At 35.0% G+C, this 19,156-nt stretch overlaps 1 protein-coding gene across 5 annotated transcripts in view; it reads left to right on the top strand.

The window, feature by feature from the left end:
- Nucleotides 1-19,156, top strand: part of CTNNA2 (catenin alpha 2) — a 1,359,097-nt gene that overhangs the window by 1,313,400 nt on the left and 26,541 nt on the right. For 3 of the 5 annotated variants that reach the window (XM_027555570.1, XM_027555568.1, XM_027555569.1), the window contains exons 17-18: nt 2,923-3,057; nt 13,610-13,753. In XM_027555570.1, coding sequence (XP_027411371.1) covers nt 2,923-3,057; nt 13,610-13,753 — 279 coding nt within the window. The remainder of the gene's footprint in view (nt 1-2,922; nt 3,058-13,609; nt 13,754-19,156) is intronic. The other 2 variants (XM_027555573.1, XM_027555571.1) reach the window with 1 other exon arrangement.

Below are 19,156 nucleotides of genomic sequence, written 5' to 3'. Positions count from 1 at the left end.
CCCCCATAAATGGCCGTGGTCTCCTGTGGTTTTTGAGTTACTTACTATATTTTATCTCCCTCATTTTCTAATATAAGACTGTTTCTCTAAATACTTGCCTTCAACATCCCATATTATAGAATACCTCAAGTCAATATCCAAATTTACTCATCTTCTGAAGTCTGAAAAGAAAAACTCATGATTAAACTATTGGGATTACTTTTAAAATAAGCCAACAGATTGTCTCATATTATATATATGATAGCAAATCTGGGGGAATGTTTTGCTTACTTTTGAATTTTTGAGAAACACTTAAGAGTAAAAATAATTTACTAAATATTACCAAAATTTGAAAATCTCCTGAAATTTATAGTGATTAAGGACCAAACCATTATTATATTGCTAATTTCAGGGCACTACTGATTGTCAAGCTTCCTACATTTTGGAGCAAAGGTTGAGTTCCATATGTCACCTAGAGGGTTCATGTAAAAGAGAGGAGAGAAAATGAGCTTATTTGAAAATAGCACTCATACATGCAAACATACAGAAATGCACCAGCCGGGAAAGAATGCTGCATTTTTTTCTGCAAATGTTGAGGCAATTTTATGCAAATATTGGGATAAGTGGAGTGACCACAGATTGGCAGTTGGTTCTGAGAGAGGATTGTGCTAGGATGGACCCCTAAGGAGTAAAAGTAGATGAAGTTTGGATGGTTTTTCCATTATATTCCGAATCTCAATGGCTAAAACTACTTCTCAGTATGTTTAGGCTCCTTGAGCTCAATATTTTTTATTGTGATTCTTGTTTTTGATTTTGTAATTTTGGATCTTTATTTCCAACAATTATGTATCCAGAAACGTAGCCCCCAAACAGCTTTGATATCTGGAAAGCAAATCACATGTGCACGCACACATACAAATCCCAGGATTTTAGATGTATCTTGAGATTGTGACAAAGTATTAAAATGATATTTAATGATGACTTAATGAAGAAAAGATAAACATAACCTCTTTGTAGCATTCTTCCTGTCATCAGTTGTGAAGCAGCCTGCAATTTTTGCTAACGTTTGGTCTGAATGGAACATTTCTTTTTCAAATAATGCATCCATTTCTACTATTCCAATGGTATAAGAGTTATTTTTCTTGGTCCATAATGCCTTTATTTGTGTTTTAGTACTTCAGTTTAAATAACAGAATAGAATGAGCATTTCCAAAATGTTGGCTTTATTTTGCCAGAAAATATTTTTATGAAGATTTGAGATATGCACACAGTATAAACTTTTTACGGACTGTTGCATTTTTAATTACTGTTCCATTGAGATAGAACTTCCATTTTAATTTGCTGCAAGGTATTTGTATGAAAGGCCTTTAGGGAGATATCATTTTAAAGTTAATTCCTTTCAGTATATGGGTCTCTGGAGTAGGATAAATATTACAGTATGAAGAACTTGTAGGAAGCTAAAAACAGTCTCTGTGGGATTCTTTCTTGATAAATGCAGTTACTGAAAAAAAAAAAAATACCACAATGGTAAGTGTTATGTAGAAAAAAGACCCCTTTGTAACTTATTAAATAAATGGCTATGTCAAATGACTGGCTTCATAGTATTAATGAAAGAATTCCTTTTCTTGAGCTTGAAGGAAGCTTAGCTGGAGTCTTTTTCTCATACTTTTGTTCTAAATAAGGTACTTTACTTTGGGCTGTGGGTGCTCGTTTCTTATAGTGTTTCATCAAGGATCTGGTGATTATATGTCCTTTTTAAGTGCCAGGTTGAGGGAGAACAATAGAATGTCCTGGAGAATTTTGAACTGAACTTTGGATAGCAATAGGAATATATTTCAATTGCTGGATAGCCGTTGGCATTGAAGCTTCAGAAATGCTTTAGGGAAGCATGTAAATGTCTCTGAAAGTGTTCAGCTCTGTTCAGTGTGTATTTGATGGACATCTACCGACTTAAGTTACAGAGAGAATTCAAAATCCTTGGTCACCCGATTTTTTTTAAGAATTCAATATCTCCGCTGCATCCTTAGAAGGGTCCTGTTGTTACACTGATGAGCTTATTTCAATGGGCTTCAAACTCATTTTACTCACATCTTTTTCTTGTACAATGGTCTTGATTCTTCTCACAGTCTCTGGTTTAAATTAACTTTATCATGTTGCTAAATTTTTTGATAAATATGATATTCCAGAAAGTGCAATAGAGTTTCTTTAGGGAATGATACATTTCTTATAAAGCCAAAAGAAACAAATGCATTTTCCTTTTTTTTTAAAATTTTATTTTATTTTTAAACTTTACAATATTGTATTAGTTTTGCCAAATATCGAAATGAATCCACCACAGGTATACATGTGTTCCCCATCCTGAACCCTCCTCCCTCCCCATACCATCCCTCTGGGTCATCCCAGTGCACCAGCCCCAAGCATACAGTATCGTGCATCGAACCTGGACTGGCAACTCATTTCATACATGATATTATACATGTTTCAACAAATCAAATTGAAACTCTCTTCTACTATGGCAGAGAGACTGCCACACAGAATGATTTCCTTCTAGCATCTGTTGCTTTGCTATCTGTGTTAAAATAACTTTGCATATAGTGAACATGGAATGGGCCATTAAGAGAAATCCTATAGAATATTGTTTTCTTTGCAGTTTAGAAGATAATTGATAAAATACTTATACATTCATCCCAATAAGACTTTCTGGGAGATCATTAAAATTCTTTGTGTAGAATTTTAACAAAGTGGAACTAACCATTCTCACCTATCACTGTGGCCTTCTAAATTCCCTAAAGCATTTCTGAAGCTTCAATGCACTATCAAGTTGAATGGATATAATTAAGGTATATGACAGTGAAAACTTTTCTTCCCACGGCTTCTATATAACAAGTATTAGAAACTGAAAGATTCTTACTAATTGAGATAATTTTTTTTAATGTTTTATAGTGTCCTGATTCAGCGTGTAAGCAGGATTTATTAGCCTACCTTCAACGAATTGCCTTGTATTGCCATCAGCTTAACATCTGCAGCAAGGTGAAAGCCGAAGTACAGAATCTGGGAGGAGAGCTCATTGTGTCAGGGGTAAGCTGGGACCTGGGCTTCGCAATTCGAGTTTCCACTGTTGTTCTTCCAAAGCAAGCATTCTTGGCAACAGTACTGCTAAAAACACCAAACTACAGTGATTCATAGGTAGTTTTTTTTTTTCTTTTTAAATGTTATCACCATTATTCCAGACTTTACAAAAACTCACAATGAACAATTTGATTTTCCAATTACCCTGTGTTTATACTAGCCCTATAAAATCTCCATTCTTCACAAGAAAACTAATTTCATAGTCTGGAAAGTCACTGCCAAGTTGTGACTATTATAATTATTTGGGGCTTTTGTATATTTACTCATTGTAAGTCTACTTCCCTCTGTTAGTCCTAGTAATTTTCATTTTCTGTTCAGGAGCCAGCCTCTCTATGTGTGGATTGTGTTCACATGTTAGAGATGGTGAAAACAATAGGAATTCATTCATCAGGTTCCAATGCATACTAGGTTATCAATAACCTTTAAAAGCCAGAAAGCATTTGGATTTAATACAGGTTGATTTGCTGTTGCCAAAAACTAACATGGTTGTCAGACACTAACAATTATAGATCTTTTATTCAATCACTTCAGTGTTTCCCTTCTCATGAAAATATAAGTATCTGGTCCATTTTCATCAAATGCAAAGAAGCAAAAAGCTCAATGAATAGAAGTATCATGATTTCTTGGCAAGATTTCCAAATGTATGTGTTGAGGTTCTTACCTTGGCTTCTTCTCCTCCCTCAGTCCCTTTCTTTTAACACAAGATGCCATCTATTGTAAACTATTTGCAAATTCCAAAGTGTGGCTCTGCCACCTTTAGTTCTTTTCCCAGTCAGACATGATGCTGCCATTTTCAGTGTGGCATTATCAGAAACAGAATGTTATCCATATGGTGAATGCCTTGTGAACATCAGACTGGTCATGAAGCTCAATTCTTCCTCAAGACATTTCCAGAAATTCACCATTTGATTAAAAATATGTGTAAAAATCATCCTTGAACCCAAAGGTTTCAGTTCCTGTATTGTTTGGCATTTAGAAAACTTAGCTGGGAAAAGAGCTTATCTGGCTTGCATGGAGATTCCATTTAGAAAGTCTGTTCCATGCAGTCTCATCTAGTGCTCAGTAAACTGCGATTTTGTGCCTCTTAGCAAAGTATAGTCACCCCTCCTTTTCCAAAATGATCCCGCTTCAACATTCTTCAACAACCAAGAGCAATCTGTCTTGCAATGTGTCCTTCCTGCCACATTGGTTATTACCAAGATTCTCTCTGCCAAGAAGTGATCGAAACATTGCATTTCCCTTGCTTCCTTTCTTATCTTCAGCCTCAATGGTATAGTTTCCCATACCATTCAGCTTTCATGTCCATCTGTATCAAGCACCTGTGGGACTGAGTGCATTTTGTTTCGCTTGCCTTGTGTGCTTTCATTTGTTACTTTCGAAATCTTATTATTTACATGGATGCGCAGAGCATCTTTGTGGATCTCAGACTCCGCAACCTCATCTAAGCAAGTTTTATGGGCAGAGTTGCTCTCCGTCGTCCTCTCAGTGCCCATTGTTCATCACTGCCTCCAGAGCTTCATTTCCATTGTATTTTCCTCATTTAGTTGTAGTCCAAACCATCACTGGCTTTTATCACTTGCACTGTTGGTATTGGCAGAAGTGTTTGAGAACACTTATCACAAAGCCTGTTTCCTTCTTTGAGTCTTATTGGCAATGTTCGTAAATCCTTGCATGGGAGAAGGCTTCTTTCAGAGGAATGTTATACCACTTTATAATAATTGAGTCAAATGCATTATAAAGATTTGCTTATATTGCTCAGTTATGGGCCTGCTCTTGGTTTCTTCATGATTTTTTTCCAAGCTTGATTGCTATTTGGTGCCACACCTGCATCTGTAGTCTGCTGTCTTTGCCACTCTGCCTCCATCTTCTTCATCCTTCATTGATGGCCAATAGAGAAAAAAAAAAAAAAAACAGCAATATGTTTATTTTGCACAGTAGCACACATGACTGTCTTCAAAATTCTGAAAGAGTCAAGAATGTGAGACCCCATACACACAAACTTTCAATGATTTTGCCAAGAAAGTTCATCCATGCTTTGGGCCCCGTTTATTTTGTTGTCTGGCATGACGAAGTTGCCACATTTTTACGAAGTTGCTATATTAAATACATTATGCATATATATATTAAATATAGTATTGCATATAATATGCAATTAAAAAGAGAAATACTTAAATTGTCCTTGTTTTTTTCCTATGTCTTTGTGTACATGGTATTCAAAACTGTGCCTTCTCTGAAAACCCCTAGAACAGTATTTTCATTAGGAGTCAAAGTTTCTACTGAAGCAGAAGAGATATGGATAATTTTTTTTCCCTTTTGCCAAGAAAAATTATTTGGATTTAAAAACTGAATGCCATATTTTTATAGTCTTATGCTGGCATGATGAACTTAAACTAAAAATATGCTCATGTGCATAATTGTATACCATGTCAGCATGTGTATGTTTTATGTGAGTCTATGTGTACAAAGTGGGAAAGGCTTCTTCTCTGGTGTCTGCCTTTGACTTGAGAGGTGGCTCAGGAAATCTCAATAGGACATGGTGACAGTGGGTGCAAAGCTTTTCATGAGTCATAATGGGAACTAGAGAAATAGACGAAACCAGGGTGTATGCCTATGGATGCTCATTCATGCAACTGCTATCTAAGAAGCAGCATTAGTTTTCTGGCTGGCAATCAATTTTTTTTTAAGTCATTGGCTTAAACATTTCTCAACAGTGGAAAGGTGCCATTCTTATTAAATCTCACAGTAGAAGATGCATATTTGTGAGCCAGTTCAGCTCAATGTGGTTGCTAAGCAGGTAATGGGAAAGGGAATTAAAACAAACCAACAAACAAACAAAAAAAACCCTCAAAGAGTGATAGAAATGTTAGAGGAAAAGCAGAGGAAATGAAAGCCCAGACAATTAAACAGCCTGATAGTTTAAATACTGGCTTTATTTGCTTGTTTAGTTTAATGTTTGGTAGTTTAATCTTAAGCTGGTTTACATGCTTTCTGGAAAAAGACTGTTGTAAGAAGAAAAGATAAAGAGGAAAGGGGAGAGGAGGAAGGAAGAAGCATAAAAGAAGGAAAAAGAGAAAACAAAGGAAAAATAAATTTAACCATAGCATAACATAAATAAGTTCAATACAAGTAATATCCATTAAAGGTGACAGCATTTTATTCATCAGGGGAGACAAGTTGAACCACACTTTTTCAGCATGTAAATATGTTTTGAATACAAATCAGTTCCAATGCCATGCTATGGAAATTACCTGTATATTTGATTGTCATATTTTTAATTAATTTTTCTGCATTCAGTTTCAGAGAATTTAATACATTCTTTTAAATTTAAAAATGGAGATATACACATGCAACTGGAGAAACAAAAACCATTTTATAAGCCTTGATAATCTTTAGCTACCCAAAGATTTATACTTTGTACATTATTAAGAATGAGATTCAAAACACAAATGTAGGGATTTCGAATTTAGAATGCTGAATATCAAGCATTCTGATAAAACCAAAAAATTCTATCTAAAATGTTAAGTTTAAATACAACAGGAGCCCCATTATAACAATAAAGCCAGAACACAAGAGCGATAACTCTGCTCTTGACAAGAATTTGATGTTCAGGTTCAGAGATGGAGGGCCACTGATATAACTTAGAGCTGACTCTACATGAGAAGTTACAAAGTTAATAGATTTTATTGCAAATAAATGCCTTTTTTCATGCAAACAAAATATAGGAACAGAGTTTAGAGGTGACAAATGTTAGTTCCCTTAGCCCTCAGGCTGATTAAGTGAAGCCATGACCTATTCCTGAAGCACTGAGTAATTTGCCCTAAGTGAACTTTTGTTCTTTTGTCTTTTAAATATCTCCTTTCCAAATTTGAATTCCTCTCAATTGGGTTATGGAGAAAAGTTTGACAAGGTGAGCAAGCATAATTTGCAACACTGGTAGGATCTGGATTGGTAAAAAGAAAATTGGAGAATAAGGGGTCAATTATGTTTCATATCATTCAAACATTGGGCTCAGTTAAAACTAACATGAATATTCATGGTAATAGCTAAAAAACACTCATAAAAATACTAGAAACTAGTCATATTCAAGTCAATTTGAATAAAATACATATATGCTATATGCACATGCTTACATATATACACACAACAAATAAAGCTGATTTGCTTCCTTGTCCCCTTAATAAGCAATAATTAAGAAATGAACAAATGATTGACAACTGTGACTAATATCTAATTCAATGTAATACAATTTGGGGGAACATATAGTGTTTCTTTGTACAATGTTATATATATATTTGTACAATACCATATATATATACATATACATACCTATATATACTTGTGTGTGTGTGTATATATATACACACACATATATATATAATGGTGGTTGTTTGAGATGAGAATTGCATTATACTTGAAAATTTTTTTATTCCCTCTATAAAAAAGTATCAGTATTTTGTAATGGGATGAAACAATCACTGAAACAAGCATTGTACTGATACCTTGTTGTGTAGACTCGTACTTTAAGCACAATTTTGGGGAAAAAGAGTCTTTTTTTATGTATCTTCTGATTCTGTCTATTGTCAATTCTTGATTATCTCCACTGATCAAAGTGTAGTAGTAATGGGAAAAAAATCTAAATTGCTAGCTATTTCAGTTTGAGTTTGGAATGCACTTCTATGCTTCATTTAAACAAAAGGGTATGTGTTCAGGCAACTCACAGCAGTTTCAAAGAATTTTATCCAGACCTTCCAGAGGGTAAGTTATTAAGTATTTGGCTTAAAGAACTTTTTCTAATCTTGGGAAAGTAGGAAAATCCAGATCCAAGGAAAGTAAGATTAAAGCTAAAGTCAGATTATCAATCTCAACGGAGGGATAATGAAGAAATTCTGTAATAGTAAGAAAATTAAATCGGTATTCATCATTATGAATTCAGAATGGCAATAGTTCTTTGCACTTAATCTTCTAGTATGATGGGTTGTTGCATAACTCAATCTTTCTCCCAACAGCCTACGCCTTAATGTGTTATGATGGTACAACTATAACCATAGAAATTCTGATTCCCACTTTAAATCTTCCTTAGTTACATTCATGTCATTGTCCATGGTCATTGACTTTTGCACAACCCAAATTATGCAAACCTTAAGATAAAAATAACCCTTAAGTTTTTTTCAGTGCAAATTCATTCTCAGTGTTGTAAAAGTGACATTTAACAAACTCCAGGCATTATTTTTGGAAGAAATTTGAAATAAGTTTTATAAGAAAGTAAAAAATCTCCTTGGGTTTCAGGCATCATAGAAAGCTTTGTGTCTGTAGCACCACAGTATATCACCCTGACTTCAAATAATAATCTTACACAAAGGAGGAGGGTATGTTGCTTCACTGTAAGAAGTAACTCTTCAGATATATACTCAACGATACTAATCTAAAGTTACCAGTGTGGTTAATTCTATTCATCGAAAAAAAAAATCAGTTATTCACTCATGAAATTAAACCAGTTTGTTATCTTACTAAATTGTTTTATACATAGAAAAAGACTTTGCTAATGTAAATCCTAAACTAAGAAAACAGACTCGATTGTGGCAAAGCTGGGATGTGAACCAAGCAAATAACTCTTTGACCTCAAATGGAGACATGGATTGACCAAACTAGGGTCTACTCAGTGGATTCACTTGATTACATCACCTGAACTTGTGAGCTGAGCAGTTTACATTTTAGTTTAAGGGCATTATTGCTCATAAGAGCAAAAAGTGTTAGTGACTTTATGAACAGAAGAGTGTCTCTGAGTCAGAAATATCAATGCCATTACCTGTCACTGAATCAATGGACTTTCATTCCTTTGGGTTTTAGAATTTTTTCAAGTTTCAGAAACCACAAATAAAAATAAGGCAGGCAAATTTTTCATGCAATTATCTGTTAGTAATTAATGTCTTTGATTTTAATATTCTAAGGGTTTTTTTGGCATCAAATGAATAGTAATATTTTACAGAAACTTGGAAGTGAGATACATAGAAGGCACCTAAATGAGGGATAATGATTGCACAAATCTTTTGATATCTGTGAAACACAGGAAAACGTAGCTAAAGATATCCTGATTTATACAATTTTCCCGTGAGATATGTTCAGAGATCTTGTCTACATGTAATAATTGTCTGAGTTCCTTCTAAGATGTTCTTTGTTTATCAGTACGTTTTAAGAATTAATGTCTGTAGTAGTATTTTAGGAGCTAGCACCTTCTCCCCCATTTTAAACTAGTTTTGGATATATGAGGGCAACCCAGATCTACCTGTTCCCTTCAGTTGAACCAAATAATTATGAGAAGCTGAAGTGTTGATTGAATATCTTTATTTAGATACAGTATCTATAATTCAGTTCCTCATTTTTGGTTTTCCTGTATACCCTCCGATTTGTCAGCTCTAGTCAAGAAATATGTTATTTTGAATGGATTACCCAAATCTATTGTGTTTTTATTCTTGTTTCTACTTGAACATGCCTTAAGAGAGTTAAAATATGAACAAGTTGATATAAAATATATCATTAAATTTAAAAAGAGAATATGAATATTAAAACCATATACTTAATGTTATCTGGGAATTTCATTATTGATTTTGTATGACCTCAGATGACTCAAAATAAAGGAAATAAAGAGATGCCGATAGCAAAACTGGGACAGGAGCAGTATTTTTCCTAGGAAAAAAACAATGGTTCCATAAGCTGTTCCTAACTTCTAATGACAAACTAACCATCAGAGTTCAGAGTTGTATTTATTGCTTGTTCTTATAAGGATATTTTAATTCATTGAATTTTATGTTCCTATTGCATTTCAACTCCCACATAAAAGGAACAGTGCTAAATATTGGTTGGGTGGGAGCATTCAAGGTTCTTTACCTCTAATAGCAAATAATTTTTGTAAAAGGGTAAATTTTTCTGTCCATTGTGCTTTTATTAGGTTGTATAGTCTCTTGTTTTCATTTTACCTCAGTTTCTCATCTTACTGTTTTAGCATTTTCAGCTGGAATAGCGGGCCGTCTGTTGAGCTCCCTCTGTGTATTCACTGGTTTTCTTGGTTTACTGGAAATAAAACTGTGCTTAACTTACTATTGTCTACATTCTGTCCATACAGACTGTGTCAAATGCTTTCCCCAGTTTAAATGATTAATAAAATCTGCCTTTGATCACAGCCCTTTAGAGGAGAAATACGTCATGTTATGGCCCATGTATCTTACAAATGGGAAAGACTTCTGGATGGGCAATATGAAGGATTTTTAGTTCAGATTTGTTTTACTGCTTCAAAATACATTGTCTTACTGTATCTTGAACAGTCATTTTCCTTCTGGGCAATACATATGTATTTCAAATATTTCATCCTAATTCTATTTTCTTGAAGGCAAGATTAATTTAGACTTTAAACTTTTCTTTCATCATCAGTACTATATCTTATTTTATTGCTTTTCTCTGAATACCTTCATCTATACAGATGTCTTGTTGATAATGAACTTGATTGGAAGTCTGGCTAGATGTTCTGTCAAATCTCTATAGTCTGCCTTCTTTTCTCTGTTTCCTTTTGCAACTTTATTTTGCAACTGAAAGAGAATATCCTGGAGAAGTTCCGGTCTGCATCATTTTCTAAGGACATGTACGCTTTTAAGTCCAGGGTTCTGTATGTAAGATACTATCTTAAGACAAATTCAAACATCATTTCTTTATTTGGAAACTTCTAATTCAAATATTTTGCTATCAAAATTAATTGTATTCTCTCTTGTTGGGATATTTAAGATTTTGGTCACATTGCATGCCAACTGCCTGATCATGTCTTCCATGATAAATTACTTGGTAAATAGATCTGCCAATTATTCTTTTGGAGTATACAAATTATTCCACCTGGCTTTTCTTCATCCTTTGCACTAACTTAAAACTTTTTTTTTTCATAACAAGCAAATAAATATTTGAAACCAATCTTACATTTCTCTGATCCGAAGAAAATTATAATCATGACTTCAATAATGAAGTCTCTTGACTGAAATCTTGCAAACACTTCATGTCTTGTCTTGAAGGGCTAACTCATCCATTTCTGTAATGTCATAGGAAGTATGCATCAAATCCATAATTGCAGTGAGACTTAGTTTTCATGAACAGTATCAAGAGGCTAGATCCCAAGAAGACCTAGAAATTTTCTGATCCAGGCACTGCATTCTGTGTCAAAGAAAATTTTGTTATTTTAACTAATATCATAACTAAATACATTATTGCAATCAATCATACTAAATCACAGAAAAAGTCAGCACAGTTTACCACTCTGCATCCATTTGATGCAGCCTAGTTTTGCATTGGGTTCCTGAAGTTATGTTCTACTTACAAATAAATGATATAATTAATTAGAAATGCAAAAAAAATATAATCTAAGGCCAGTTTGTTTTAGTTCAATATTTAAAAAGTGTTTAACTCCAATTTTATTCTAATACCTTAATATTGGCAAAAGTGTCCCTCTTTGTTGAGCAGTAAAAATTTTAAAGTGTTTATTGGGAGAATAGACAGATGCATCATTAATCTTAAAATAGTGACCTTTATATATTGTACAAAAGATGAGATGACAGAAATGAGTTTCTGGTATATAATTATCACTTTTGAAACTGTTTGATTATAAAATTGGTAAAAGAATAACACTTTACCTACAATGGGGAAATCAGGAGATGGCTAATTTCTAAAACCAAATGGGACTGTTACAAAGCATCAAAAAGGAAAGATAAGCCAACAAGTTAATGATTCAATACACAAAAATTGCAAGAAAATAGCTTTATAGGTTCATTGTGAAATTTAACACAATAAAAGCTATTAAAGGTGAATTTGAATTTAGACTTAGATTTATTGAAGATGAGAATAGAATATTCAGCAAGGAAAACATGTGCAGAGTATTATCACTTCTAAAAAATACTAAAAAATGCAAATATAGGAAAAATTTCATTCTTTCTTCTCATATGTCAGTTATTTTTTCTTTTTGTCTTTAGTTCCCTAGAGACAACCTTTAAATGCCTTTAACATTTATTTTAAAGTAAAAGATGGGAGTAATGTTGCCAAAGTCATAATCAGTTTGTATTTAGGAGCTCCTGTGTTTCAAAATGCTCCCTAATCTACTAATTTTAGTTTAAAACTGTGGTCTAAACACTTAGATATTTGGTAAGGTAAGAATGACAGGATTGGAAATAGAACTGTATTGGCTTAAAACACCAGAAAAAAAAATCCAAATTAGGAGTTTTGTTTATCTGCATGCAAAAATAGTCTCTGGCCTTTAACCATTCATGATGTGAATTACAAACTATTATTTTGAAACTTTACTAGAATATTCTTTGTGGAAATAGATTCACTTTTCATATATTCCACTGGTCAGATTAAAGATCTGGCTTCCATGTGGATGTTTCAGGACTGCTTGCTCCTCCTTTTGTTTTGTCATAATACTCACTTGAGACTGTGAGTAGTTCAATTTTCAAAGCTCTAAATCTACATTAGAAAAGAAAAAAAAAGCTTAGATCACATTATTTTCCCATTTTGCCTGACTATATATATATATTCAGACTTTAAACAAAGCTGTAACTCTGTGACTATAGCAGAATTGCATGTAACAAAAATGTTTGGTCACTGAGCATTAGTGGGTCATCTGAACTTGACCTCTGAAAGTACCTGCATAGGTGCTTGTGATTGTAGCAGTATTGCCATTTGATTTCTCTCCAGGTTTGAAGAGAGAGCTAACTCTCCCTTTTAGGAGTATGTTATATTCAGTGCACGTAGAAAAACTTTGTCAAGATTGTCAGTAGTATTTTATGTCAGAGATAACATTTTAAGAGGTAGAAATTCCAAGAGTCAAACTCGACATTGGTTATTGGCTTATCTTTTCAATGGTGCCCATCACAAAACTCACCCTTGAGTGCAAAAAGGAGAAATTTTTTAAAAATGCCATTCTAGCAACAATGAGTGCATTAATTCCTCAGTGAACCCAATGGAAGAGGTAAGTACCCCCTTAGCACCAGGTACTGGCTGAGTGTGCTGAGACCCAGAGCTTTCTGAAGGTCACGCAGCAGGGCAATGGAACTTCTAACAAAGACATCTGACAATCCCCACTTGCTGTTCCAGTCGTTAAGAGTTTCAGCCCTTGCTTTCTTTCTTGGTGATCTTCAATGCTTTAAATAGGGGATTCATTCCCTTTGAACCCCACTACAGTTTTCCCCTACAGTGCCTGACGATGCGGGATGCTCCTTCATCCTCCTTCTCCCAAATGATTAATTTATCTGTTCAAAAGAACCAATGAGGAATCCAAAGGGCCGGGCTGCTTAATACCACGGAGGCCCACCCATATCTCTTTCAGTACTTAATTCATTCACAGGCCTTTTTCTCCCAAATACTCACTCCCTCTTCCACCTCCCTAATCCCTTCCCAATAGGGTACATTTTTTTTTCTTTTTTTCTCTTGCTCTCTCTCTCACTCTTTCTTTTCTGTATCTCTCGGAAATCAGACAGGAATTCAGAGCACTTTCACTACCTTTTATGAGGTAGATTGTGATGTCATAGATGGGGGCAGGGCTAGTCAACTTTCTACCCACCTCCCAACCTGTGCTGAGGGAGCTCCGATCGGGAGTGGAAGCAGTGATTCTTCTATGGTGAGTAACTTCACTTTCTAATCTAAACTATCTCATTGTAAACATTAATTTTGAAAGCAGGGGGATGGCGTTTTGATGAAGTCAAATGTGACCAATCAAGCCCTCTTTACTTACTGTTTTAACCAACTTGGGGCAAAAGATCTACTTATTTATTCTTTATTTAAGTCAAGAATTCTACAATACAGATATACTCTCCAATGATGATCTAAACTTGAGAAGCTGAAAATGGTATTTTCATTCCTTTATTTCTCAGTCTTTCTTCCCTTTGGGAAGGAGAGTCATTGCATACATGGAATGAACCCATTCTGTAGTCATTTAGTAAGCTTTCTCTAAAGTAAGGCTAATCAGAAGACTGTATTCTTCTTCATTTGAAAGATTTCAGGATGAGAGAATACCCTTTATTGATGTTTGGCCAGAGAATCAGTCTGCTCTTCTAAAAATTGTAGAGTAAATTGGTAAAGAAACTGATACACAAGAATTGTCAAAAACTTGGTTCTGATATAAACAAATGAAAACTTTGCAATGCAAAAGCTAAAATACTTAATAAGAAAAAAAGTCACCACCCTTGCAAGATTAAGGGTGCAACCATTTCAATGTGTTTCAACCAAATTTGCTACCTTTTTGTTATATATCATAACACTGATGCTGTTGTAAAAAGCTGCTGTTCTTTGTTATATTCAGATTTCCATTGTTGCTGTTTAATTCTTTTATATGCCTAAGTATTTAGAAAGAAAAGATCAACTGCAGTGAGCATGTTTCTACATTTTCCTTGTTCTTGCCTGGGTACCTATTAAAACTATCAAGATATCAACTTTTATATATGAGAGGCAAAGGAAGTTCATGGAGATGGTTATATCTTTAAGGGGTGTTGGGGTGGATGTTTTCTTAAAAGTTTTGACCATCAGAATCTGAGGCCCTGTTACTCTTCATGGGGTGGGATAAAACACATCTCAGTTTGAATCATAGGTATTATGAAAGGAGTTAAGTGCTTATCATTCATTATTTTCAAATCCCTAGTTAACCAGCTATTTATGAATATTGGTATTGGAGAATATGGGCAGTTTAAAAGGAGACGTCCATTCTCATCCACAGCTCTTCTGTTATGTGTAGACCCTCCAGCCCTCTCCCACAGGGGTCCTTCCCCACAAGATACTGTCCTTTTCATGACCTGGGGTAAAGTGGTATGGTCACTGCTGAAGCTATTTTCCCAGCTAAGATTTCTAACCTAAAGAAGCAACTACAATGGTGAAGCTTTTAGGCACAAAAAGTAGAACTGGAGTCATAACTGGCCCAGAGGAAAATGTAGGTGATAATCACCTGTAGTCCACTTAAAACTGCAATGTGGGCAACAGGTGATGAAACCTCCTGTGTTGGGTGATCCTTCTCAAGTCTCTGGTCTTCTTTTCATTAAAAGCGTTAGATCCTGGAACCCCAGGTAGGAGTAAACCTCTAGTGCCAAAAAAAGTCTGATGTCTAATCATATAATAGCTCAAGTTTTTCATGTCTTTTATCAATCCCTCATACAGCTGCCAGGTAAGAAATGCTCATATTTTACAAACCCTTGGAATACAATCATCTTTAAACTTCGTGAGTTAAGAATGGTTGTGTTGTACACTCGTGTAAATTCAGAGAATCTATCATGGAATGCAGTGTGCATGCACTTGTATACTCTCATGTGCATGTTTCATTGAAAGTGGTGTTCAGTGTTTTTATATCCATTTTGTATGTATTTGAATTATAATTTAAAATACATACAAATATTGTGCTCTAAACAAAAGAGTCACATGTAACAAAAGTTACATTAATCTGATGTCTGAACACTAGTGCACTACTCCTATTTCTGTCGGTGACTAATTAGGTGACTCAAAGTAAATGCCTTTGATGTTTTGGGCCTCCTGCAATGCAGGAGACCCAGGTTCGATCCCTGGGTCAGGAAGATCCCCTGGAAAAGGAAATGGTACCCCACTCCAGTATTCTTGCCTGGAGAATTCCATGGACAGAGGAGCCCGGCAGGCTACTATATAGTCCATGGGATCACAAAGAGTTGGACACGACTTAGTGACTAACACAGACACATACTTGGGCCTCAGTTTTCTCATCTAAAATGATGAGAGATGACTTAAAGGATATATTCTAAAGTAATACTGCTCTAAAGCTACATTGTTTTATATGTTTTCAAAGAAATGGTTTATGGGGAAAAGACTGTATAGTTGATGAGGTCTAATTTTTGTAGTTGACATAGAGTTATTCAAACCTGAAGAAAAATTTCACTCCAACCTAGTCTCAAAATGTACCCTATATCTGATATAGTCTTACTTGTTTAATAATAGTAGTTCCTATTCTTTTAAGTGGACATTATCAAGCGATTGATGATTAGCTATGTGTTCATTTGGAAGACTAACTTATTTTTTAACTTCTTAATTTTGTTAGATTATTTGAAATAAAATATCCGTACCCACTAGGTAATAGATGGAGCTAGGTCTCATTGGGACTCTGAAATTCAGAATTACTTATGCATTGTTACAGGAATTCCCTTGTGGTATTGGGAAGAGTTGGTGAGTAGGGAATTGATGAATCCTAAACTATATGTTATGAAGGACAAATGACACATAAGACCTGGCTCCTGTTCTTGAGGAATGTAAAACCTTTTTGGAAGTCTAGACACATACCATGTAACAACTGAGAGGTGAAGACAATAAGTGTCAAAGAACTAAGAGATATCCCTGTGGGCTGAGTTGGATTGGATTGTCCTCGGAAGGCTTTGTGAGAAGCTGAGGCCCTCAGCTAACTTTGAACAAAGCATTTTAGATTTGTGTTGTGGGAAGGGAAATATTTCAGATCAAAAGCCCACAGAATTGTACATTTTGCATAGAATAACCTGTGTTGAGAGATGTCATATATCAAAATAAAAAGTCTTTGCATTGAGTTCAGTCCCATACATTTTGAGCCCCTTTCCCCTTAATTATATGCTGACTTTATAATATATGAAGAGGCTGCAAGTGAATTACTTAGAATGATTGTTAAAATATAATCAGGCTGCTATTTTCTCAGTTACACAAGAGGTCATATGATCACTCACAGCCACAGCTGTGGAAAAGAAGTAAATAAAATGAAAGAATTGGGGACAGAAGGAAGCTGTAACTCTGGGACATTCTGGTTTTCTGTTGAAGGTGGAAATGGATTGTCCTTTGGAAAATCAAGGGCTCTATCACTGACAAGTTTAGACAGGTTGCATAGTCATAGAAATGCCCATAAGCTAATGAGAATTCGTGTAACCAGTATGGTTTTCTGAAGCAAATGGAAGTTTCTTGCACTGAATAGGAATCATGTCAGACTCTGTTCTCAAACAGACAGTGATTATGCAAGTCTCTTTCCCTAATACACTTGGAAAGAGGTGATAGATTTAGCCATCATTTACCCGCTTTGGGCTTCCCTGATAGCTCAGTTGGTAAAGAATCTGCCTGCAATGCAGGAGACCCCCGTTCCCTTCCTGGGTCGTGAAGATCTGCTGGAGAAGGGATAGGCTACCCACTCCAGTATTCTGCCCTAGAGAATTCCATGGACTATATATAGTCCATGGGCTTGCAAGAGTCGAACACAACTGAACGACTTTCACTTCACTTTTTTACCCACTTTGACATAGGAGCACATTTAAATGTGAAAGCCTCTCTGTTGCTGTAGACTCAGATGATGTTCACTGTATACTTTGTATCACTTAGAGGGCACTGTTCCTGTATTTCTTGCCATCCAAGTTCCTTCTAGATTATTACTTTGGCCATTCTAAAAGCCAAGAATTCCATGAGTAGAACTGCTTTATTACCTATCCTAAATTCTAAGGACTTGGTTTACATCATCCAGTGAAATGTTTCTTAATATTCTATCATGAAATTGAGATTAATTTCTAGAATATATTATCACAGGAAATCACTTTCTAAAACTAAACTTTACTATATGGAAATAAGGAAGTTGTAGGATCAGATTCAGTTTTACAAAACAGAGAAGGCTCTCTTAGAACTAATTTCCCAAAAAAGTTCAAGTAGGACTTCTGTAAATTTTTGCGGAATAATCTAAACTATTAAAGGAAGTTAAAGATATTATATAATTAGGTTTGTCTCAAGAGAACAACAGTACAGATGGCAACTCTTACCTTCCTCCCCCAAAATGCCCCAGAGGTAATTTTAGAAATAGAAGTTCAGTTATAATTCAACAAACATTTAGTGAGTAAATAACATGTGATATTCACTTTCCTATGGATGGACATGGAAGTAGAAATGGAAAATGGGCACATAATCAGGAACTGTGATAGATTATAATAATCACTCTAACAGAACTATGTACGAATCTAGAGATTCCTGTAGAGCAGGGGGGAGAGGAAGCTTCATTAATGGGATAATATCTTTGAATATTCAGAGATAAATAGATAGGAATTTTTTAAATTGTGGAGAGAAATGATTAGCCCAGAGGGAAACAGAATGGCCATAATATTATGGTATAGATATATTCTGGGCTGACCAGCCCTGAGAATGCTAGAGATGCGTAGAAAGATGGAGAAAAATCAGAGGTAAAGTAAGAAAGGTAGGTGGGCACTGGAAGTCAAAGAAAAACTTTCTGACATAATCTTATTTTAATGACTGTCTCCCAAAATGGTCAGAGGATCACACCCATATGTCAAACCAAACACAGAAAGAGGTGGAAAGAGACACAGAAAGAGACTGTTAAAATGCAAATGGGCCAGACTGCAGACCCCTTGAATCAGGACTATAGGGCATATGTAGTGATTTCCTGAGATTGTAGAGCATATGTATATTCTTGGAATCTCTAATTAACTACCCTATCTCACCTTCAACATGCCAGGTGACTCATTTCTATAGCAAAGTTTCAGGCAATAAAATTGACTCATTCTTTCTATATTCTTGGAAAAAGATATAAATTAAAAGAAGAAAATATTAAGAGTTAAAGATTTGGAAAAATAGGATAAAAGTAACATAATGTTCTTGAGAAAGTTGGTTTAAATTTCAGTTAAGCATAAAAATAATTTTCAAATAATGGTGGTTGTCAAATATAAAGAATTACTAAGCTATTAAGTATGGCTTGAAGAAAAGGCATGAGACTATAAACATTTAAGGGATTGCTTTGTGTCTTTCATCATCATGGATCAGTGCAAGAAGTTAATCAAGTTCAGAGCTAAGTTCTACAGCTCCCAATTTGTGTCAAGGTAAGGGATGGAGACAATAGTGCAGAGCAACATTTATTTCTGCTTCGTATTCTTTGGAAGAATCATTGGACTACTTTTTAATTTTAATTAGGAGAACTCTTCCCTGGTGGCTCAGACAGTAAAGCGTCTGCCTACAATGCGGGAGACCTGGGTTCAATTCCTGGGTTGGGAAGATCCTCTGGAGAAGG

The sequence above is a fragment of the Bos indicus x Bos taurus genome, chromosome 11 (assembly GCF_003369695.1).
Source record: "Bos indicus x Bos taurus breed Angus x Brahman F1 hybrid chromosome 11, Bos_hybrid_MaternalHap_v2.0, whole genome shotgun sequence".
Classification (NCBI taxonomy): Eukaryota; Metazoa; Chordata; class Mammalia; order Artiodactyla; family Bovidae; genus Bos; species Bos indicus x Bos taurus.
Note: the sequence above shows the minus strand (reverse complement) of the source record. Positions and strands in the feature narration are given on the sequence as shown.